General features: G+C 42.5%; 1 protein-coding gene and 1 long non-coding RNA gene across 23 annotated transcripts in view; one reads left to right on the top strand and one right to left on the bottom strand.

Annotated features, from left to right (window-relative positions):
* Positions 1–22721, bottom strand: part of LOC309344916 — a 28712-nt gene extending 5991 nt beyond the window's left edge. The window contains exons 1-6 of one of the 4 annotated variants that reach the window (XR_014157935.1): positions 21694–22721; positions 19238–19296; positions 17400–17526; positions 14787–14865; positions 12837–13037; positions 7770–7917 (exon numbers count right to left, since the gene is read on the bottom strand). This is a non-coding gene — a long non-coding RNA (uncharacterized lncRNA). Of the gene's footprint in view, positions 1–6916; positions 7918–8388; positions 8541–12836; positions 13038–14265; positions 14291–14786; positions 14866–17399; positions 17527–19237; positions 19297–21689 lie in introns of those variants that run through there. The other 3 variants (XR_014157936.1, XR_014157937.1, XR_014157938.1) reach the window with 3 other exon arrangements.
* The window catches only part of NRXN3 (neurexin 3), a 1212171-nt gene that overhangs the window by 381638 nt on the left and 806299 nt on the right, over positions 1–24234 (top strand). For all 19 annotated transcript variants that reach the window (XM_081858018.1, XM_081858001.1, XM_081857999.1 and 16 more), the window contains one exon: positions 20249–20452. In XM_081858018.1, coding sequence (XP_081714144.1) covers positions 20249–20452 — 204 coding nt within the window. The remainder of the gene's footprint in view (positions 1–20248; positions 20453–24234) is intronic.

Raw genomic sequence — 24234 nt, 5'->3', positions numbered from 1 at the left:
TGCAGGCCAGATTGTCCTCCTGCTGCTGAATTGGCCAATGGTGGCAGAAATTTGGGGGGTGGGGGTGTTCCCCTGGGCACAGTGCCAACTGACCAGTAGTGGCACTTGGCGCCACACCCAGGGCAAGGATAAATGCCTGGCCTGAAGGGCCTTTCGGCTTCTCTCTCACAGTGCTGGTTCTCCAACCAATCCTCCCTCAGATTAGGGTTGTTGTTGTTTTTTGTGGATGGTACAACCTTGCTATGGACTATGTCGGTCACCGGATTTAGGGGCCAGGCAGGAATTTTTCCCATCTGGCAAATTGGGTCCACCATTTGGTTTCTTGCCTACCTCATAACAATCACCACAACTTTGTAAGCTGGATAGGCACTAGGTAAGCCTAATCTTGGTTGGAGGGGAGGTTGTAGCCTCCACCTGCTCCCCCCCATGGGTAAGAGTATCCTGTTAACGGATCCAGGGGGAGTGGCTTCTGTCCAGTGCCCAGATGGGGGCTAGGGCCATACCACTCCTCCATCAGGGACCGCTTGGGGGACACACCGATTTGACACTGGCTTCACCCTTAGAAACACTCCCAGGAGACTTGTGGGAGTGACATGCGCTGTTGCCTCAGTGCCTATGGCCAAACCTTCACATCTGTAGCAAATGAAATTGTGGCCTTATTTGATCCCAAAACCAATATGCTGCAGGTTGTCTAGTTATTTACACCTTAGGGAATGGGGTGGCCACGGGGCCTCGCAGCGCAAGGCTAGATATGACATGGAAATATAATTTCTCAAAAGATTCTTAAACTCTAAAAAGAGCAAGATATACCAGGAGACGGAGCTCTCTTGAATGTTTCGGTGGGCACCATATAGTAAATTGAAACCACAAAGAAAATGTATTATCAGCTAAAGTAGGATTGAATGAGATGTGGAACTGAGTAATCAGAGCCATTCAATTCAAGGTGCTCACATTAGTTTTTAAAGCCCTGAATGACTTAGGCCCCAATACCTGAAAGGCCACCTCCTTTCCTACAGACCCAATCAGGTGTTAAGATTAGCAGAGGGGGCCCCTCTTGGTTGCTTGTTGTTGTTGTTTAGTCATTTAGTTGTGTCCGACTCTTCATAACCCCATGGACCAGAGCACGCCAGGTACTTCTGTCTTCCACTGCCTCCCGCAGTTTGGTCAAACTCATGCTGGTAGCTTCGAGAACACTATCCAACCATCTCGTTCTCTGTTGTCCCCTTCCCCTTGTGCCCTCCATCTTTCCCAACATCAGGGTCTTTTCGAGGGAGTCTTCTCTTCTCATGAGGTGGCCAAAGTATTGGAGCCTCAGCTTCACGATCTGTCCTTCCAGTGAGCACTCAGGGCTGATTTCCTTAAGAATGGATAGGTTTGATCTTCTTGCAGTCCATGGGACTCTCAAGAGTCTCCCTTGGTTGCTTAACTGCCCTCATAAACTCAGGCTGGAGGTGGGTTGAGAGAGATAATTCTCTGTGTCAGCCCTAAATTGTGGAGCACCCCACAGAGGTGTACCTGGGTTCTTCATTATACAGCTTACAGCAAATGCTGAAGACACACCTCTTTACCAAGGCTTTTGACACCCAAGATGTATATTTTTGGGATCCCAGCTGCTTTTGCAATGTAACCCTGCACATGTCTTCAATAGAAGTAACTCTCTTTGACTTGAAAGTGGCTAACTCTCAGATGAATGGATTACAACCTATGCCTGTAACCCTAATGTTACCCATTCCTGTGGCAGAGTGTGTTTTCACCTTATTGCATAGTCAAGTTGATTACAGCATTTGGGGAAGATAATTTCATGGTCTTTAGGTGATTGGACCTTCTGACAAGGCAGTTCATCGATCCGACAATTCCCAACTGTGTTTTCTCCCTTGACAGCTAGAAAATCTTAGAGCATTTGAAATGAAATTTGCAAGCATCCTTTCCCGATTCTTCTCTGCGGAATGGGAGTCTGAGATGTGGCTACAAATTTTATTCAGTGTTTCCCATTTCTTAAGACAACTTTTCACTGTTCTTTGCTATTTAGTAGTTAACCTATATGCAATCAATCTCTTTAGCTGGGCAGATGACATAGTTTGGTGGATATATCAGGACAAATTTGTTCACAGATACATGTATTAATCTTCCCCGTGAGAAAGAAAGCAATACCTTCCATGTTTCTTTGCACTATTATTCCAGCATAATATCTGTTTCTGGACTTAGAATCATAGAACTGTAGAGTTAGAAGGAACCCCAAGGGTCATCTAATCTAACTTCATAGTGCTCATCTGATAATGTTTAGTCATAGCAAAAATGCTTTCTACCTATATATGTGTTCAGAGATGTTTCTCTGTGTGGACATTGCTGCCACTAAGGTTTGCATCCCAGGGTGGAACAAGATAATTCCAAAAAATATCAGGACCTGAGTAGGAGAGAGTTATTGCTTGTGGGCTTCACAGAGGTCACTTCTAATTTTCTTATGATCCTAGCCCCGTGATCCCCCCACCCCCAGTAAGGGATGCAAGTGAGAAGGCAAGTGGCCTTGGATGTAAATAGCAGGACCCCAACATGAAATAGTCGTCCCCACACACAAAAAAGGTGTCCAAGCTGCCATCCTGTATACAAGTAACTGAACATATGCACTGCTCCATTCAGGAAGATTTTACTCATTGCTCACCATTGCAATTGAAGAAATATGATGTAAGATTGAAGAATTTATGAGATATTTATAAAGATGGCTAATGATCTGCTAATCCTATCTGTGACTTGGGGTTTTCATCGTGGGGAAAAGATATGATGTGTTGAAATTCTTCAGATATGTATAAGGACCTCATGTCAAAGATGGCAAACTGCTCGCCATTTCCACTATGAATAGAACAAGAAGCTATTATTGTACATTTCATGAAAGCTGCATTTCAGTTTAGTGTTAAGAATATCCAGGCTATTCAGTAAGAGAACAAGCTAGAGCGTCTGTGGAATCGTCCCTGGAGGATTCCACACCAAAGCTTAACAGGCACGTGGCAGGAATAATGTAGATGTGCATGCCCTGCTTTGGGACATAGGATTAGTGAGGTTATCCTTATGGGAGAGAAAATGGAACAGAGTGAATTAAAAGGTTGGGAAGAGTAAAAGTCCTCGATCAGATGCCACAGTGGCATAAAGAAAGGCACCGGATGAACTTTTCTGGCAAGACAAGCTCTCAAAAATCAGGGCACCAGGACCAAAAATATCCCTCTATCAGTTGTATTTGTTTATTGCTTATTGTTTTCCACATGTGTATTAAGGCGATATACAAAATACAATCAAAACAGCTAAAGGCAACACAGGAAACAGTAGCAAATGCATTTTAAAACAATACGAAGAAGAAACCCAGGGCAGAGAACAATTCATCTAGCTGGGAAACAAAAATGTCATCAGTTGTTTCCGGAAAGTGCGCCTAGTGGGCACCTCCCATATCTTGGCAGTAGTCACCAGGTGCACTTTGGATGACAAGGGAACTTGGAGATGGGCAGATCTTTGCTGGTATCCTAAGTAACACAAGTGCTCCTGTAGGTACCATTGCTTTCTAAAGATGTAGTGTGGAAACCATTTATACCAAAATAAGACAACTTGGGTGAAGGAATTATGGGGATGTTCATCAAATTTGCAGATGACACCAAGCTGGGAGGGGTAGTTAGTGCTGCAGAAGACAGAGTTAGGATTCTGTATGCCCTTAGCAGATTGGAGAATGGGGCCGAAGCTAACAAAATGAATTTCAATAGGGACAAATGTAAGGCTCTGGCACCTAGGCAGGAAGAACCAGCTGCACAAATATAATATGGGAGACACCTGAATTGCCAGTAGTACCTGTGAAAAGGATCTAGGGGTCTTAGTGGACCCTCAAGCTTAACATGAATCAACAGTGTGATGCAGCAGCCAAACCCCCCTCCAAACCCCCAATGCTATTCTAGGCTGCATCAACAGAAGTATAGTGTCAAGATCAAGGGAAGTAATAGTACCACTCTGTTCTGCTTTAGTCAGACCACACCTGGGTCCAGTTCTGGGTATCACAATTTAAGAAGGATGCTGACAAGCTGGAATGTGTGCAGAGGAGGGCAATCAAGATGATCAAAAGTGTGGAAACTAAGCCTTACGAGGAGCGCTTGAAGGAGCTGGGTATGTTTAGGCTGGAAAAGAGGAGACTGAGAAGAAATATGATAGCCATCTTCAAATATCTCAAGGGCTGTCGCATGGAGGAGAGAGCATGCAGAGGGCCATCTCAGTAGTGGCACCCGACACGTGGAACGCCCTTCCATCAGATGTCAAGGAAATAAACAACTATCTGACTTTTAGAAGACAACTGAAGGCAGCCCTGTTTAGGGAAGTTTTTAATGTCTAATGTTTTATCGCTTTTTTATTAACTTTATTAATATCTGTTGGTAGCCGCCCAGAGTGGCTAGGGAAACTCAGCTGGAAGGGCAGGGTATAAATAATACATTATTTTTATTTTTATTATCTTGCTCTGGAGGGTAGGACTCAAACCCAATGGCTTCATAAATTTAAAAAATAAATAAATAAATTGTATTGTAGCATCTTAGAGACCAATTAAGTTTGTTCTGGGTATAAGCTTTCATGTGCATGCACACGAAAGCTTATACATACTCAGAACAAACTTACTTGGTCTCTAAGGTGCTACTAGACATTTTTTTTATTTTTGACTGTGTCAGACCAACATGGTTACCTACCTGAATCTAGAACCAATGGCTTCAATTTGCAAGAAAGGAGATTCCGACTAAACATTCAGAATTTTTTTTTTGGCAGTAAGAGCTGTTCAACAGTGGAACAGACTCCCGCGAGGGGTGGTGGACCTTCCTGGTGGCAGTGGCAGTGAAGTGTTCCTGCCTCCCCCCGTCCCTCTGGCAATGGTGGCTTCCCTCCTCCTCCCTTACCTTGAAGCATCTGAGTATAGCAGTGACAAAGAAGCTGGTCTAGTAAACAAGTGCTACTGCTGCTGGCTGCTATTTTAATTAGAATTCAGGGACATATAATAAAATTGAACGTTGGAAGATTCAGGGCAGGCAAAATATGGTACTTCACAGAGTGCATAGCTAAATCATGGAATTTGCTCGCACATCTGTCATGGATGCTTTAGCTGAGATTCCTGCACTGCAGGGGGTTGGACTCCATGACCCTTTAGTCCCTTCCTACTCTCCAATTCTATAATTCTGTGAAGACATTCCGTTGGACCTTTGCAGTTCCTTTGTCTTTTATGCAAGTGGCATCTGTATAATGTATATATTTTTAAGAAGCAGGAGTGACCTCTAGCTTTGGAGGAGGAAAAATCATATCCAGCAAATGACCCTGAGTGCTTGACGGTTCCTTCGAATTTCCTAATGTACTGTAAATAAACCAAGTAATTAATCCACATTTAGGGAGGATGAATGAACAATAAAAAAATCATTAAAAAGCCCAACCATCCATCTTTATTATTTCAGTGATGCAACAATTGAAAAATGATCTGTGGTTCTATATCCTTGATTTCATATAGCACAAGTAAGGGGGGGCAGGGAGGGAACTTTTACACTGGGTGTATAATGTGATCATCAGAGCCTGTAATAGATTGTCATGCATTGTTGCACCAAAAGTAAACTTCATTGTGGGCCAGCACAGGAAGCTTTCGCCTTACCAGAAAATCCATGGCTGTATTCAGTCAATATCTGTGCTCTCCTTAACAAGAAAGGTGGCTTGATGATGATCAGGGTAACTTTGAACATTTTGAACATATATTGTCAGCAAACATTGCCATTTACCCCACCCCCCCAAAAGAGAGAGAGAGAGAGAGAGAGAGTGTGTGTGTGTGTGTCATGGTAGGAAGATTGTTACCCATTGACTTGTGTGTTGGCTCAGTCTCCTGTCCAGGGCTATTAGAATCACATAATCATAAACTTTCAGAGTTGGAAGGGACCACGAGGGCCATCTATGCAATGCAGGAATCTTTTGGCCAACGTGGGGCTCAAACCCATGACACTGAGATTAAGAGTCTCATGCTCTACCGACTGAGCTATGTGTTTGGGCAATTTCAAAACAACTACTCTTCCTTCTTATTTATCTTTGAAATGGCCTTGGACTGGACAAGCCTTTAAATAGACCCCTCTGTTTAAAGTAGGGCACAAACACACCCTGCTTGCTTACTGGAATGGAGTAATTTCTCAAGGAAATTAAAATGTGCACCTACATTTCTCTGACAGCACTGAAATGTATCCCTGTTTCCTTTTCTGTGTGGGAGTTCTCAGATCTGTCCATGTGAATTAAGAGAGGGGGGAGAAATGAATGCCCTCATCCACCCATGAATCCTCTTCCCTTTGCTGTGTGCTCCCAGCTCTGCTTAGTCCTGACACAGGCAATGATGTCTGAAGCATGCTTTGGTGCGGAAATATCACCATCATTAATCTAATTTCAGAGGGGAAGGGATAAGTATAATTATGTTTGTTTTAATTATTACCACACTAATCCCTGCTCCAAATTAATATATAGGAAATATTCTCATCAGTAGCTTTTTATAGAGTTGTATAGGAAAACTCTGAAAAGCACCCTCCCTTTTTTGCTGAAAAGATTGGGAGTATGATCCCATATGTGCTTGCATGTATGGGAGGGAAGATTTAAACTTTCAGGCTCAAATGTTTTGTGAAAATACTTGCATAATAAATAGTCCATGTAGTTCAGCCAAGCCAGCCTTGCATAGATTTGGGCTATATGGACATAAATCAACAAGCCACTTCACACATTACATTGCATTGTATATATTATTTTTTTACATACTTACTGTATTTATATGCCACCCAATAGCAAAAGGTTCTCTGGGTAATTAATACATATATAAAAGATATAATATATAATAAAAATTAAGAATGAAATCTAAAACAGAATAAAACCCTCAACAGAATAAATTCAGATTTCAACCTAAAAAGTGGGGGTGGGGAGGCAACAGTTCCAAAGATCTTAAAAGCACTAAAAAATGAAAAGAAAAGAAAAGTTGCAAATTGACGATTGAAAAGCCCTGGGCGGAGGGGAGGTCTTCATCTGGTGCTGAAAATGCTGCAGTGCAGATGCTAGATTTCTGGGGAGCGCCTTCCACAACTGAGGTGCACTTACAGTAAGATGTGTCAAGTATACATTTAATATTGTAAAGACAAAATGTGATGAAAGCACATCTAAAAACATGCACATCATGCAGGTCTACTTATCGGAGACTAATAGTTGGCTGCCCGTTCTGTAGAGTGTATACTTGGAAGTAAACCTAGCTTTTCCTCTGTGTAAATGTGTGAACCAGCCTCGAACATCATATCTCTCTTCTCTCCTATTGAATTCCCTGAGCTCATTTGCTGGAGCCAAGCTCCATTGCCTCTCTAGGTCACAAAGTGTCAGGAGTCCCATTTCAGAGTTGGCATTGCCCCATCTTGGTTCTCGATTCTTCTTTCTCTCTCTCTCTTCTTCTGTTGCCTTCAGGTTTTTTGGGGTTTTTTTTTTGCCAAGGCAAGCAGTTACTGTTGGCATTGATGAAGTGAAATGCCTTGATGAGAAAATGGCTGGGAAGAAGTGGATTCATTTGTCATAAGAAATTATTTCCAAATTTTGAAATTACCATATTGGGCTTGGAGATGCTATCTATGAAATGAGTTCACTCTGTCTCTGTGCTTCCACTCTGATCCACTCCTGTCCAACTGAGAAGTCGGCACTGGCCCAACGCTGTGCCAATTCACTTCTATTCATTTTGAGAGAAGTGGAATGATTTCACATTAATGACTCACCCTTAATTGACTCCCTCTCCATATGAAGATATGCAATCACCACTTGGACATTTTGATGGATGGGCTGGAGATGTTGTCCGATATGGAACGTGGATGCAAAAGCACTGCCGCTGCCACTGTTTGGAAAGGTCACACCTGGTAGAATGCACTGAATTCTGAGAGAGAGAGAGAGAGAGAGTGTCTCAATCTTGAATGCAGACAGGGAAGCCCCTTGTTTGAGGCAGGATATAGGACCACTGATCCAGTCTCTTTAAGGCCTGTGATTCATGAAGTATTAACTGATTCTTCCAAAGGGGGCACAAGCAGTTCTGAGGAGTGGCTTGAGCTCCTCCTGGACACCTTCCTGTGTTGTGTTTTCACTCAGGTTGTGAAAATTACTAGATACTAGTAAAGCATGGAATTGCAGTGTTTGCTGTGTTGTTTTGAAGCTTGTGTATAAAGAGTGCTCTAGAGATGCAGGTTTTCCATAAACAAGCATTCTCTCCACCTCCCTTCCAGCCCCCGTCTCCCACTTTGCCTTGGGAATCCAAGTAGCAGGGTTAAGTAAGAAATCACCGTCAGTTTCTTCTGTGGTTTAAACCAGGGTTTTGCAAACTGGAATCAAGGGTTGCCTTTCTTGGGGGGGGGGTGGCACTGCAGTGCCTACCCATGGGGCCTGCTGCTTCTTTGACTGCACTTTCTGGGTGAAGAAACAGGGAGAAGCACAAGGAGAAGGTCCAGCAGCCAACACTTGCCTTTCCCTTAAGCTCTTGGCAGCCATGAAGATTGGGCCTAGAAGAAGGGCACAAGCACATGAGCAGCGGCAACAAGGTTGAGGAGGAAGTAGTTCAACTCAGGGAAGCGGGCCTGCTTGGGCAGCTTGCCCAGGGGCCCCCAAAACACAGTGCTAGCACTAATATGATAACAAAGTGCTATCCTCACCTTCGGATTTCATGCCCCATGAAAATAATTGTTCTCTAAGTTGCCTTTTTCTTTTAAGTAAGGCAAGATATATCCTTGATCATCATAATCATTAATAAATTTATACAGTGGTACCTCAGGTTAAGAACTAAATTTGTTCTGGAGGTCTGTTCTTAACCTGAAGCACCACTTTAGCTAATGGGGCCTCCTGCTGCTGCTGCACCTCTGCTGCACGATTTCTGTTCTCATCCTGAAGCAAAGTTCTTAACCCGAGGTACTATTTCTGGGTTAGTGGTGTCTGTAACCTGAAACGTATGTAACCTGAAGCGTATGTAACCCAAGGTACCACTGTATATGTGTATTATATTAATGTACAAAATTTAATCATCATCATCATCATCATCTAAGGCTATCTGTGGCTGCTAACCCTGATAGCTATTTTCAACCACCAATGTGGGAGGCATTGTGCTTCTGAATTCAAGTTGTTAGGAATCAGAGGTGGGCTGAGTTGAGCTCAGATCCTTCTTGCAGGCTTTCCGTGGACATCTGGTTGGCCACTGTGAGAACAGGATGCTGAACCAGATGCACCACCGGCCTGATCCAGCAGGCAATAATCTTGATAGTCGTAATAATCGTTTTATTAAATCTGCCAAATCCAGCGCCTGTTGTAGAGGAGTGAATGATTTCAGGCTTCATGTAATTTTGCTTGCTGGTTTTCAAGAAGGGGTGGCTTTTAATGTAACCATTTTTGAAAACACCCCATGAGTGGCCCTTAAGAGCACTGCAACATGCTTTTGTTTACCATTTCTTGTAATCAATGTTCCTAATGCTGTGCTTTCAATGGAGTCCTGCCACTTTGGGGCTATAGAGGCAGATCTGGTAAAATGAATGCTCTTGAGGTTAAGGCACTCAAGGGTAAAATCCTTGCTAATGCTTTTGCATTAGAGAGATAAAATTGTTGATTGCCCTTATGAAACGCCGTGCACAGACCTCTCCTTTCTTTGTCTGTCAGAGCTTCTTTTGTGCAGAAACTTGATTGAATTTATTTATCAGCTTGGCAACAATGCTGGAATTGCACGACACTAAAGAGGAACAGAGCCCTAACAGTTTTACCAGCTGACCTTTGTCAAGATAATAAGCCCAAATGCTGTCTCCTGTCTGTTTAAAATATGCAATGTCAAAGTGGCATCTGGGACTCTCAGCGAAACTATGGTGAGAAACCATCAGGATCATTCTAGCAAAATGTACACTATCAAAAAAAGGCAATATAATATATAGTGTGCTTGACATAATGAGCTCCCTGGGCTACTTTTACAAAAGCACCAAGGAGCTGGTGTGAAATAGTTTAGGTCTATGACTGATGAACAAGATTCTAGGTAAGTTACCAGAATTTTAACTACTGATTTCTGAAACAGAATCAAATATACATAGCATTCAAAGTTTGGGTGGAGGGAAACCCCTCTAAACCCAATAAATTAATGGATGTCATAATCTAGCTAATATTTATTTGCATCTATACCCCTCCTTTCTTCCAGTGTTGTAGGTTTCTCATGTGGTCCACCATCCAAGTACTGGCTGGACCCAGATGTGTTTTAGCTTCCACAGAGTTACTGTGTTATATTTCCTCAGTTATATGGGCATTTGGTTTCATTGCAGGAGCCAGATAATTATGAAAAAAAAGTTCTGTGAGCCAGAAGGCATGTTATATTTGTTTTTCCTCCCACTCACCCCCAGTACATGGGGAATTACTTTTGATAATTGAGAGACTCTTGAAACACGTTTGCAAGATGGCACAAGGGCCAGATAGCTAAGGAAAGAAGTACAAATATTCCAACATGTGAGCACAAGCCTCTTGTACAAGGGTGAGTGGCAGTTAGGGGGATTCCAGTCCTCACCTGAAAGTTTAGAAGAAAAGCTGTACATTAGAGAATCTCCAATTCTCCTGGGTGCCCAATGTAGATTGTGATGCTCATCTGGCCCATATTGAACTTTATGGACACATCTGATATAGATGTGCACCCCCACCCAAGGCCACAAGTTCATTAAGTCACTAGACATGGATTGGGGCCCTAGTCTGCAACATAATAACTGGCTAGGAGGCCTGGAGTAATGAAGCCAAGTTTCTCACTTGAATGTGGGGTTGGACAGTTATACTGTTGTTCCCCTTCTTTTGAAGTTGGGGTTTTTGCATGCAATCTTCAAACAGGAAAGATTTTATCCTGGTGTTGCTGCCTGGATTCCACAAGCCACTCTCTGTTAGTATGAAATTAATCAGCCAATGCATCTGAGTTATTCCTACAGTTAAAATCTAAATGCATGGGTGGGTCATGATTTATCTTTTTTTGTTTTAAATGCAGCCTCCTGATGAAATAAATGAACCAGAGTTGCTTGCTAAATAAATAATGTAGCCCTACCAATTAAGAAAATGAAAGTGATAAAAGAGAAAAAAGAAATTTAGAACAATGTAATGTTAATCATGCTTAGTCAGCCAACGAGTACCATTTCCCCGGAAGTGCTTTAGTAACACTATGTTGTATGTAGTCAGTCCCACCTAGGGGTGTTAGAAGGTGCTATGTCCCCTTCTGCTCTGTATACATCACTGCTTCCGTTCTACTGCAGTTTGTCTTATGCCAAAAATGATGTCATTTGTCTCTGTCCTCTGTGGTAACATTTCACAATATACGTAACTTACATAGTCATTATGTTATCCCACTTCATACATTTAATTCCCAAGGAAACACTTTGTAAATGTGGGGGTGCTCTGTATAGATCACATGCAGCACCGAGGAGGGGAGCCAATAATTGTATTACAAAATTTAGAGAAATGTGAAAACTGAGGGATAACTATGCTCTGATCCAAATCTTCGCCACATCAGGATTGCAATAGAAAAGGAATTACCTCCCATCTTAACCCCTTCAGCGATGATCTGTAAGTATGTGTTTGACATAGGGGTAAACCAAATGTTACTTTAATAGGGATTAGCAACCAAATCTGGGTATTAAAAGAAATAAGCAAGATTGTGTGTGTATTATTTTCTTAAGGGCCAGGTGCTGTGTTGTTGCCAACCCCTGTACTACATATTGCTTCCAATGCAAATCTGGTGGCTCTTATCTGTTTAGCAAATGCCGTAGTTAGTGCTTACTTTCTATAAAGCCTGGTAAGGAAGCTGAAACACACTTTGGAGTTGAACATTCTTCCCTAAATACAGTGGTACTTTGGGTTACAGATGCTTCAGGTTCCAGATGCTTCAGGTTACAGACTCTGCTAACCCAGAAATAGGTCCTCGGGTTAAGAACTTTGCTTCGGGATAAGAATAGAAATCGCTTGGTGGTGATGCAGCAGCAGCAGCGGGAGGCCCCATTAGTTAAAGTGATACCTCAAGTTAAGAACAGTTTCAGGGTAAGAACGGACCCCCAGAACGAATTAAGTTCTTAACCCAAGGTACCAGTGTACTCTTCTCCCAAATTCTTGACTTATCTAGGTTTTCTATAGCCACATAACATTGGTAGAAATACTCACTGCACATGCTCAGAGGCAATCTAAGATCCAGCATCTGCAAGGCGTTAAGAAGTGATTAACATGTCTCTTCATCAGTGGACTGACACCTGCAGTGGGAGACTTTCTCTGGCTGTGGCACACCAAGAGGAAAGGAATGCTTGATTCAAAAACCAAAGTCTTTGCGAGGAATTCAGTGTTTGCACTAAGGCGATCATTCCGCCAGGGCAAGCATTCCGGCTGGCAAGTTGGAATGATTCTCCCTCTCCTCCCTCCCCCCCATGAGCTGTTGCATAGGTTCTTCAGACCCGCCTCCCTAAGTAAGTTGCAGGAGGTGAAGGGGGGGGGCAATGGGGTAAGCCCATTGCACAAGCAGAAGTCCTTGCACAGGGCTTCTGATGACGGGACTCAATATATTCTGCCCAAAATCTTCATTTTGTGGGACGTTTCCCATTTTATATGTGAAATCCCTATATATGTGCTGCTGATCATCTATTACCACTGCCCGCATTGCACTGTTAGCCTCTGGCAGGGCTGACCCTACCATAAGGCAGAGTGAGGTGGCTGATTCAGGTGGCAGAAAGTCTTGCAGGGGCGGGGGTAGGGAGTGGTGCTCAGGTGTTGCAGGAGAAAGCATTGTGGGTGGCTCACCCCATGGTCCCTCAGCTAACCTGCTGCCCTCAGCTGCAGTGGGGGATGCTGCTCTCCTGCCAGTGTTGAAGTAATATTCAAGGGCCAGTTGTGGGCAGTTGCGGGAGGGGGGTGCATCTCGTCCTTTGCCTTTCTGCCGGGTCTGGCCTGCAGAAAATAGACGTCTCTTCCTCTCTTTCAATTCTCCTCACAGTAATGCTGTGAAACAAATTGGCCCTGTACTTAAGGAGAAAAAGAGTCATCACATCACTATTGATGAGCTGATTAGAAGCTGCAGTGGGCCCAACTTACTATCCTATTGATGATACCCTTCTGTAGAGTAATATTGCCATTTGTCTGAAGTGCTTTCAGACAGTCGCCACCCAGCAATTTTACAGCTTTACAAAAGTTATGCAAGAGAAAAGTGGCAGTACTTTGATGGGGTAAGAAAGGGATGTGCAGAACCCTCCTCCCACCTCCTGGTGTTATAAACACCATATAGTTGAACTTGTATTTTTAAGTTTGGAAGGTGCAACTTGCAACCCCAAATTAAATGGTATACTGTACTCCCCCCCCCCCACAAGCTAGCAATGCTGTCATTATCTGCCTAATTGCTGCCTGCACTGCTCCATAACACTTCCCAAAAGCTGATTTATTTGTCAGACTTAAAAAAAATAAATCACTAGTTTACAAGCAGGGCTTTTTCATTTAAAGCAAATTTAATAATCTCTGTCTTTTTCATGCTTCTGAATTTCTTCTGGCAAATACAAATGTAGCATTTCACTCATGGGTCACAAAGTTTGTTGTGCTTCGTTACATTATTTGTTCAATCATGCAAAGCCACAAATAGCTCTTTATTGGTAGCTTGAGCTGTCTGTCCTAAGGCTATTAAATTCGTGAGATTTCGTAGGGAACAATCCAAAGCCAAGATTGCCCAGGATGAGTGGGCAAGTTTGTGTCTGGAATAGGCAGATCTATGTCTGAGTCAGGTGAGTCTCCCATTCTGGTTCAGCTGGAGGTGCACAGGTGTAAGTGCCCTATCCTGGCTCAACTGGGACTCAGCCAGCTCAGCAGAAGCCAGCTCAGCCAAGGCTGGATTAGGTCCCTCGAAGGTCTTTGGAGTGTGGTGGGGGGCGTGGCATGGTAGGCCAGGCAGTGGAGACTTATCCCTCTTCTAAACTCCTTTCCACTTTGTCACAGTGGCCAACTAGATGCCCCTGGGAAGCACGCAAGCAGAACATGATGAGTGCAATAGCAGCCTGCCCACCTGTGATTCACAGCAGCTGGTATTCAGAAGCATTCTGTATCAGAATCGACCTGATGAGAAAGCCCTTTGCCTGCATCTTAAATACATCTTTATACACGTGCCCCACAGTTATGGAAGAAGGAATGGATTCTCAAAGCACAATTTCAGCCCGTGTGTTCTTCTCATTTGGCTTGCTGACTTTGTACAACTTTTCCAGCCTTGACCTTCTCAAAACAGTTCCGCGCACTTCTGCAAATGTTAGATTGACATTTGGAGCAGGCTTCAGGAGGAGCTCTGATGCTCCCTTTTGGCTCCCTCATGTGCCTGCCAAGATTCAGCAAGGCTACAGTCTCCTGCTCCCCACGTCTCTGGGCTAGTAATAACATTTAGCAGCAACCGTTTCCTCCATCTGCAAATGTTTCCACGGCCTTTCCTAATGTTCTTGAACCTTCCTTTCTGGTCTGCTTCCCCCCACCTGCCCCCATGAGCACAGCCCTGAAAGGAATAATGCCAAGTTCTAACAATTTAATAATATTCCCCTTTTGCTGTAGATGTAGGGATTTTAGAAAAATAGATAGTTTAATATCTAAAAGAGGAACACCATATTTTGTCCCAAGGCAGGTTTACAAGTGTTAATGCTGTTCTTACTAGCTAGAGCTACCTAATATTACAGGGTTTTGACTTTAAGGTCAAGCCAATGAGGATAATGGTAGACTTGCAAAAATTCAGGGAATGCATTTGATACCTTGTTTATATAAATTCTTCCTTCCTTTTGTCTTCTTTTCTATGCTCTTTTTATGAAAACAGCCAGCCACCAGCCATAACTGTTTAACAGAAGCACATGAAAAGGCTCAGTTTATCTTTTTACTCAAAGTTCCATGAGACTCAGCCCAAAACCACTGATTTCTACAGATGAGGGAGATGCTAAACATTTCTACAGATGCTCCTTCTGCCATTCAGCCAATTCAGCTTTAGTCAGCCCTACAGAGGTTGGACTACAACATGGGCACCACGTTGGCTACCCTTGTTCCATTTATCCACGTTGTTGGGCTATCTCCACTCTCCACCCTGTTTTCTTCTTTTGTGGAGTGATGGGTCATTTATGGGCTTCCAGCAAAATTAACCAGTCTGAAGTAATGAAGATACTGCTAATGCTTCCACTAATTAACTATGGACACCTGTGCCATAATTACATGTTTTATGTCTTAGCACAGGGTAAAACAGCCTTGTTCATCCTTTCACCAGTTAGCTTGCTAGCCATGACTAGTCTGTGGTTGAATTGCTGTCTGTTCTTCTCCCTCCTCTGTCTGCTGCCATACATGAGCTCTAGACACTGATTTTCTGAAGAAGACACTGGAGTAGAATCCATCAGCACCAACCAGGAGATATAAGAGAATGTGTGGTTTTATAGTTCTCTCTCTCTCTCTCTCTCTCTCTCTCTCTCTCTCTCTCTCTCTCTCTCCTAAACAGCCCTTCATCATTCAAGGATCACATGACAGTTTACAGTATAAAAATACACAATTTCACAACATAGTAACAAACAGCACCACAGTTTAAAAGGCTACAGATTGTTTAACTAGCCAAAAACCTGAGAGAAAAGGAATGTTTTGTCTGCCACCTAAGGATATGTAAAAAGGCGCCAGGCAAGTTTCCATGGGGAAAGCAGTCCACAAATGGGGGTGCCACTGCAGAAAAGACCCTTGTCATCTTGCCATCCTCTGAACCTCTCGTGGAGGTCCTCAGATGATTATCACAACGTTCAAGTCAGTTTATATGGGGAGAGGTGGTCCTTGAGGTATTGTGGTCCTGAGCTGTTTAAGGCTTTATAGGTCAAAAGTGGCACTTTAAGTTGGGCCCAGAAACTAATTGGCAGCCAGTGCAATCAGACCAGGATTGGTGTAATATGCTCAAACAGTGAGCAATGTGGCAGCTGAGTTCTGCAATAGCTGAAGCTTCTGAACTGTCTTCAGAGGCAGCCCTACATATAACTTGTTGTAGTAATCTAACCTAGAGGTTATCAGAGTATACACAACAGTAGTTAGGCTATCTCTGTCCAGATAGGGGCACTTCTCGGCCACCAGCTGAAGCTGATGGAAGGCACTTGGTACTACAGAGATCACCTGAGCCTTAAATGATAGGAATGCATCCAGAAGGTCCCCTGGCTCCTTCAGAGTCCAAACTCCCTTCCAGTTCAGCTACCTGAAAGTATGATACAATTCAAATTATAATATGATTGAAGTCTGTTGATATGAAAAAAATAAATTAAAATATCATTTATTGTTTGAACTGTATGATAGATTTAATGACAATACAGCTGTTTGAATACAGTTGTATCTTGATTTTCGAACAGCTTAGTTCTCTAACGTTTTGGCTCCCGACCCCGGAAGTGACTGTTCCAGTTTGCGAACTATTTTTGGAAGCCGAATGTCCAGTGGGGCCTCCGATTGGCTGCAGGAGCTTCCTGCGGCCAATCAGAAGCCGTGCTTTAGTTTCCGAACATTTTGGAAGCCAAACTGACTTCTAGAACAGATTCCATTTGACTTTCAAGGTACGACTGTATTGGCTGTTGATCCATTATCCCAGCTTCTTTCTTTGCTAGGGAGTTTGTCTAATTTTACCATCTTAGGCCCATATGCACTATACATTTAAAGCACTCATATCACTATCATGGATACCCCCAAAGAATCCTGGGAACTGCTGTTTGTTAAGAGTGCTGAAAGTTGTTTAAAAAACTCTGATTTCCCTCACAGAGCTACAGTTCCCAGAATTCCCTGGGTGAGAGGGGTTGGTTGTTAAATCACTCTGAAAAATGTAGTTCTGAGAGGGGATCTCCTAACAACTCTCTGGATGCAGCCTCAATCATACATTATGAAAACAATTCTTTTCTTGCTTTGCAAATATATACTTGGAACTTTAAAACAAACAGTAATGATAGTTGTAGCAGACTGTGTGAAATGCTTATGAACAATATTCCTTTCCCTCCTACTTAGCTACATAAGAGTACCAAGGCCCTGGGGGCACTCGGATGAAAAAGAACTTCTATAGAAAATCAGTTTTGTTGCAGAATGTACTTACTGTATTATTATTTGGGAGAAGCCATGACTATGTTTAAACTGTAAATCAAAGTGTAAAGCAGCCTAAGGAGTTTAACTGTTAGCACAACCAACAGCCCTGTGAGGTAGGCCACCCAGTGAGCTTCATGGCTGAGAGGGGATTTGAACCCTGGTCTCCCAGGTCCTAGTCTAACACTCTACCATTACCCCACACTACATCTAGCAACACCATCTGTACACATCTCTGGCAACAATGAATGCCGTATATAACCCACATGCTATCCCTCCTGAACCAATCAATATACCGTACATCTTAAGCAAAGAGTGGAACCACATCTCCCCTATCAACACCATTCACAGGTTTCAAAGGGCTGCCTAATGTTTTCAGATTTCTGAAGCAGCAAAATGGCTTTCACCGTGCCATCTATCTATCTGTAAATAGGAAAGAAAGAAAGAAAGGATTTGAGTCCTCTTCTTGCCGATTAATCCCCATGTTCACTGGCACCACATGCACTGATACTTGCCAGCTCTACACACATGCCCAGACAGTGGCACAGACAGTTTCAGGCAGGGCACATTCGAGCTGAAGGTGTCAAAAAGAGCCATTTCATGCTCGACTTCACTTCCTAATACAGTCCACAGCAAGAGCAGGGAGGTGTGCGCGACTGTGTTTCTTTACATGCAGCCAGTAAGTGTGTGTATAATATAGAGTGCATTTTGTTCTACTAGCAGCTGGAAGCGGCAGTATTGGGAGTGCAGAAGTGAAAGCGATTGGAATTGCATTTAGCATGCTGTGCTTTGCTTCTCTGCAGCAGCACCTTGTGAAAAGGGAGCACGGCTTTTCTTCTGTGACCCACAGCTGGTTTGCACTCATGGCAAATGGTGTGTAGGTGAAGAGGGGCAATAGTTTGTGTGCATCTGAGGAGGCTGCCGCGTCTGCAGCCTTACTTTACACATCAGTTCAATTGGCTGCAATTCAGTTCAGTTCACATTTTAAAACAAAGCTACCTAACACACATGTTCCTGTACAATACATGAATCAAAACACAGCCATGCTTCCAAATTTTCATTTCTCTGAATTTTGCAATGCAGTTCTCCAACCAGGTACAAGCATGCATATATTTTGATAAAGTGTTCATAAAAATGCATATATAAGTAAAAATAATATATTGACATGGATTTATTTAGGGAACACTGCTTTGCACAGATGTGTATGTTTGGCAAAACTGCATACAAAATTGTGTAAATTAGGAGAAATTCACATTGAAATGCGGGCGAATTTTCATGAGGATTTCTTTTTTAAACAAACTGCAAACTAATTTGGAAATATAGAGAATTGCACTTTAGTTTTGAATAATGATAAACTGAGAGAAACTAAAAGTGATAGGCAATATGTTTGGCAACTAGAATTTTGATGACTGTGTGTGTCAGCAAAACACTATAGTGCTGATATACATACTTACAATTGCAGGCATGCCTCAGCCAGTACCCACACAGCTGTTTGTTTATGTTGCAAATCTTTGTGTTAATGCTAAGAAACACGGGGACAGAGCTTATTCAATATGTATGCATCATCTCAGTATTCAGGGTGTGGGTGCAATTACTCCATGCGATAACACATACCTTAGTGAATTTGACCAAAAACAGGTGCTAGTCAACTTGAAGATCAGTGGGGGAGTTGTCCCACTTTTAGAGGTGTGCCCTCAAAACAACTCATAATGTTTATAATTTATTTTTAATGCCTTGTATTTTTAATTTTATTTGTAATATAATATTTCAAATGCTCCATATTTTTTATAAAATGTAGAGCTACATTTTTTAAAACCAACCAACCCGTGCACATAAACCAAAACTATCCAGAACTGGGGCAAGACAAGCTCCAAGCATCATTGTCACCTCCCTCCTCCTCTCTCTAGGAATGTGTCCTACAGGGCAGCTGACGATGGATGTGGCCCTGCAGCAGAGTAGGGAACAGTGCAGATGGAGCAAGAACAAGTTCCTAGGCATGTCTTCCACTGCCTCTCTCTCTCCTGGATTTCTTTCTGCAGGACACTTGGTAGTATGTGACCCAGAGAGAGAGGGGCAGTTCACTTGGCTCCAGAGTAGGCACTTAATGTTGTCTTAACCTGCCACTGTATCTCACCTGGATGCCTTCACACAGAGCAGTTGGCAGCAGATGGCCATGAGTGGAAGGGAAATGTCCTGCTGGAGCAGAAGTATATATCAACAGTCAATTGAGTGTCTTCACACCTTAAGTAATCTCTATTACCTTTAGTTAGCAAACATTTCCACTGGAAAACTAGTGATTGTTAGGTCTAGGTTATGTGTGCAATATGTCCTATGATGCACGTGATATCATGGGTTAATTTGTCTCAACTTCCTGTCCTTACACTAAGCATGAGAATAATGAGATGTTCCATCTGAATTTTAACTTCCCTTCACTCCAAAGCTCATGGAAGTAACATTTTTTTAAAATAAATAAAACAACAACATCACTTTAAAATATTTTTCAAAGTGAACTGTCTAGTAAATCGGATTTGTAGTTGAGTTCCTACTGAGGATATTTGGCGAGTCAACATGACCGTGGTGAGGGATTGAGGATTGGAGTGATCATTCTGTGATATTATGGCAGTGGACAAAGCTCTATTGTAATTTTTGAGTAAATGTGTTTGAAGAAGAAGATGATGAAGAAGAACCATCCACTATAGCAATGTTCTGTTCAAATACTGCTACAAAATGCTTTCCTATCCCTCCCCCCAAAACCCCACCCCTACACTCATTTTTCCTTCCCATATTAAATAAGCCATTACTATTGACCAACTGCAAATATTAGCTTGGTTTGTAGGAAAGCAGATCTTTAACACCTGAGGCAGGTAGAATGGGTAGCATATGCTATATTGGAACCAATTTGTGGAAAAAATGGAAGCTTCATTGCTATCACTGATCTAGCCTCCATGTTGTTTTTGGTGTGCAACACGATAAGCTCAACACAACAATACTTCCTATTAAAGATCTCTCGGCTGCTAGCCTATAGCAATGCATAGTGAAGCAATGTTTCTGCGGTGTGTTCTAAGTACTGAGGGATCATTCAAGATCTGGAGGGCACAGAGCTGATAGCGATTAATTTTTATTTTCCTTTTCTTCGTTTTTTCAGAGGCATCGATTCTGAGTTATGATGGCAGCATGTACATGAAGATCATTATGCCGATGGTCATGCACACAGAGGCAGAGGATGTGTCCTTCCGCTTCATGTCTCAGCGGGCTTACGGGCTCCTGATGGCCACCACATCCCGTGATTCAGCTGATACCCTGCGGCTAGAGCTGGATGGAGGCCGTGTCAAACTCATGGTCAATCTAGGTATTGTACAGAGATTGCTCCCCTCCACCTCCGGCTTTCAGTTTTGAGCTTGTTTTGTTTTCTTGTCCGTCTCCCCCTTCCCTGCTCCCCCACCCCCCAGTTTGGTTTAACTGAATTATAAGTAGTCGCTGATGTATTCTGTAACAGTATTAATGATGGAGAAATAATTTCTCCAGTGACCATTGCATGGTGATTTTATGTTAATTCCTGGTTATGGGTAATGTGATTTTTAAGTCTGGTTTTTGTTTTTAAGTTTCCTTTCTTGTTCCTGAACTGGTTAGCTTTATGTAAGACATGCTATTCAGTCCATCTTTTGATCAATCACATCCTCATTTGATCCAGCCTCTCTATTACTATTCAAAACAGTCAAAAGTGTTTGACAAAAAATGACAAAGGCATAGAGGGAAGGGTCTATATAGCTACAGTGTTTTTAAGATGCCAGTGTTTTATATTTCAAGCATTCCTCTTATTGCCCAATGACTTTTAGGTTCATATAGGAAGTAGGGTTGTTAATTTTCAGGACTTATGCTACCAAATATTGTACAACATTTTTTTTTTATAAGCTGACAAATAGGGAATGAATTTCTGATATAAATGAATACGTGCTAATTAAATGGAGGAATATATTCAGAGAGATTGCCTGCCACCCACCTACCCAAGGCAAGGTATGCATGTAAACAATTTTAGATACAGAAACTTATTTGGATTGCAGAACAGGGGGATGTTAATCCTTTCCCCTAATATTTGCATGCTTGTATTAAATTGCATTAGAATGATGTGTAGCACCTTTTTACATCCAGCCCCCAAAACAATGAACAATATACTGCATTTGCTCATAAAGAAAATACCCCCAGTCCCCAAACAATACAAGGAGCACAGGAGACGCCACCTCTGTTCACTCCTCTGGGCTCAAAGGCCCCTGTTCCTTCAGTGTCATCCACTCTAAAGTACTGAAAGGAAAATTTCAGCATGTTGCTGCTTTCTCCTCTGACACTGCTGTAACCAGGCAACTTCTGTGCCCTTTTCTCAGTCCATTCGCTGATGATATTTCATATTCATATAAAGTGTTTTCTAGAAATCAAAAAGCTTCGTTTTTGTTTCCCAGAAAACAAATGCCTTCATTTTCTGCCATTGGCAGAAGGTAGCAATTATTAAGAGATGGAGGGCCTGGCATAGGCAATATTCTTTCCTCTGTCACTAATGGAAAGTGAAAATGCTTACATCTTGTTGATTATACTTGCCTGCCTCAAAGAGAAGTCACGAGCCATAGCTGTGGATGTTGCTGCTGCTGCTGCATGCTCTGAGGGCCTCACTTGAGAGGCTGTCTTAAAACCCCAGATGTTACTATGGTCATAACCACTATAAGCTTTTCTGTTGATCAGGTCATAGCTTGGCAAATGTGATATTGCATGAGGTCACCATTGCTCATAAAAGGATACCCAGCCTCACAATGCAACTGACTGAGATGCCAGTGCTTAACCTTCAGTCCTCCTTTCAGGACTTCCCTAACAATTTCACAAGATCATGAATGGATACAAGTTGTTTGGGAGTAGTCTTACATGATCTTACTCATCTAAAAAAGCTTCAGACATAATGGAAATTTGCAGGGGGGAGGGTTAGGAACAGGAGTTGGTAGTGGATGCACACATATTTATTTCAGCACTTCTCATTCAACATGGTTGTTGGAGATGGTCTCAATGTAGGAATGTATTGTGCAGACTTTTAGTTAAGATTTCATGTTAAAATGCACTGCATGAAAAATCCTAAGGGAGACTTCTGTCTGAAGTTTAGTGGACAAAGAAGCTCTAATAAGCCAAAACTTCAGGTCTCTTTTCTTACCTGCTATAACTGCAGCATCACTCTAGCTTTGCTGCAGAAAAGGAGCTTCAGTCTTGCAGAGCTCTGAAGGTGACTTCCAGAGCATTAGCTCAATTATGCAGTAGTGAAGATCTGCAAAGGTTTCAGATATCAATTGGGTTCTGAAACAAATACTCTTCCATAATAAATAGCCCAAAATACAATAGATTTGAAGGCACAAGTAAAATATGAGACCTTCTAAAAAAGAACAGAGTTTACTATCTCAGGTAGTTCAAACACCAATACTTTGGATTATGGTTCTTTGGACCATTATGATGAAATTTTGATGTAGAGAGTTCTGAGAAGTTTTTGAGTCAGGATGCCATTGAACTATAGCTCCTGTCATCCCAGACCATTGGCCATACTGGCTGGGATGGACGGGAGTTAGAAGTCCAGCAAAATCTGAAGAGCCACAACAGGTTCTACATCGTCGATGTAGCCTTACTCATAATTAACAGATGGTCAAAAACTACAAGTAAGTAAAAAAAACCAATCTGGAAATCACATAGCTGGAATATCAATAATCTGATGTGCCATAAATACATATTGGCAAAGACTGTTTTGAATGGTATAAAATATTCTTGTGCTTGCTCCCCGTCCCCCTCACATTTTAATTCCATTTGGTTTCTCTTAAAAGGTTGTCTGTTTATTAAGATCTTTTCTGTGATCTCTTTATGCTGTGTATCCAAGTCGTAAAAGCTTCTTTACACCCCATCCGTCATGGTATATCAAAAGATGGTATTCAACCCTTCAAAGGCCTGAAGCCTGCGGCCCGCACAGCAAACAGCCCTTCGAACAGAGTGTACAGAGCAGCCTGCAGGGGCTGGCATATCCTTCTCACCTGCACCACACCTTTGAGCAAAAACAAAAACAGAGAGGAAGCTTAGGTTGATTTGGAGGAGAGGGGGGAAGAGAGTCTCTTGTATCTATATGCTGCTCACTTAAGGAGTAGTTAGACTTTCCCAAAATGGGAGCTTTGGGCAGCATTCTTTCTGTCTTAACAACACACCTCACAACATATTGGACCCTGACTTTGTAAAGAGTAGATAACCAAATATGAGAGATCTCACTTCTCTGTTAAGAAAGGAGGAGGAGGGAGGGAGGAGGTGAAGAAGCGGGGGGAGGATAGAAAGAGAGAGAGAGACTTCAGCGAGCCACATGCCCCAGAATTTGCCCTGCAGGTTAAAGCATGTGCTGAGAGAATGAGGAATGGCCGCTCGTGAAGAAACAGTCACCTTCATATTCAGCATTCTGGTTTGGTTGACTGGCACTGCAGTAGTGCCACAGGCCCATGTTTTAAGATCATTCAACTTCTCCATCCCTCCTCCCATACTTTCCCTCCTGCTGGACTGTGGTCAAGCTTCTGCCATGGGGCAGGACCTATGGCCAGCTTGTCTTCACTCAGACTCCTCCAGAGAAGTGTGGTCAGTCATCTCCACCTCCCAATCGCACACTGTGCTAAGCATCATCCTTTTGAGCAATACTAGTGACACCTTGGATTTGACAGCCATTCATTTATGTTTCTTTCATATATATATCTCCAAGCTTGATTGATTCATGGGCCAGCTATCTTCTCTGCTGAAGCACTATGATGTATGTTCCTTCATTTCCCTGAAGAAAGTCTTATGTGGCTACTTATTATAAAAATTATAATAGAACTGATAACATTTGTAATATCAAATTTTTTGCTGACATCCATCTCTTAATTTGTGTATGCCGCCACCTCCCTCTGCGCTGTCACTTTTGCTAATAGCACACCTTGATAGGTATAATCTCAGTTGTATAAACCTAACAGAGATGTTTTATAAGTCAGAGCAAACAATGGAAATTGCAATGAAGAATGACCAGAGAATCCCAAAGAATGGAAGGGAAAGTAGCCCTTGCTTCATTTTGCAGACAATCAGGAATGACAGCTAGGGACAGAA

The sequence above is a fragment of the Podarcis erhardii genome, assembly GCF_964252035.2.
Source record: "Podarcis erhardii genome assembly, chromosome: 1".
NCBI classification, from domain to species: domain Eukaryota; kingdom Metazoa; phylum Chordata; class Lepidosauria; order Squamata; family Lacertidae; genus Podarcis; species Podarcis erhardii.
The sequence above is the reverse complement of the archived record's forward strand: the minus strand, read 5'-3'. Positions and strand labels throughout refer to the sequence as shown.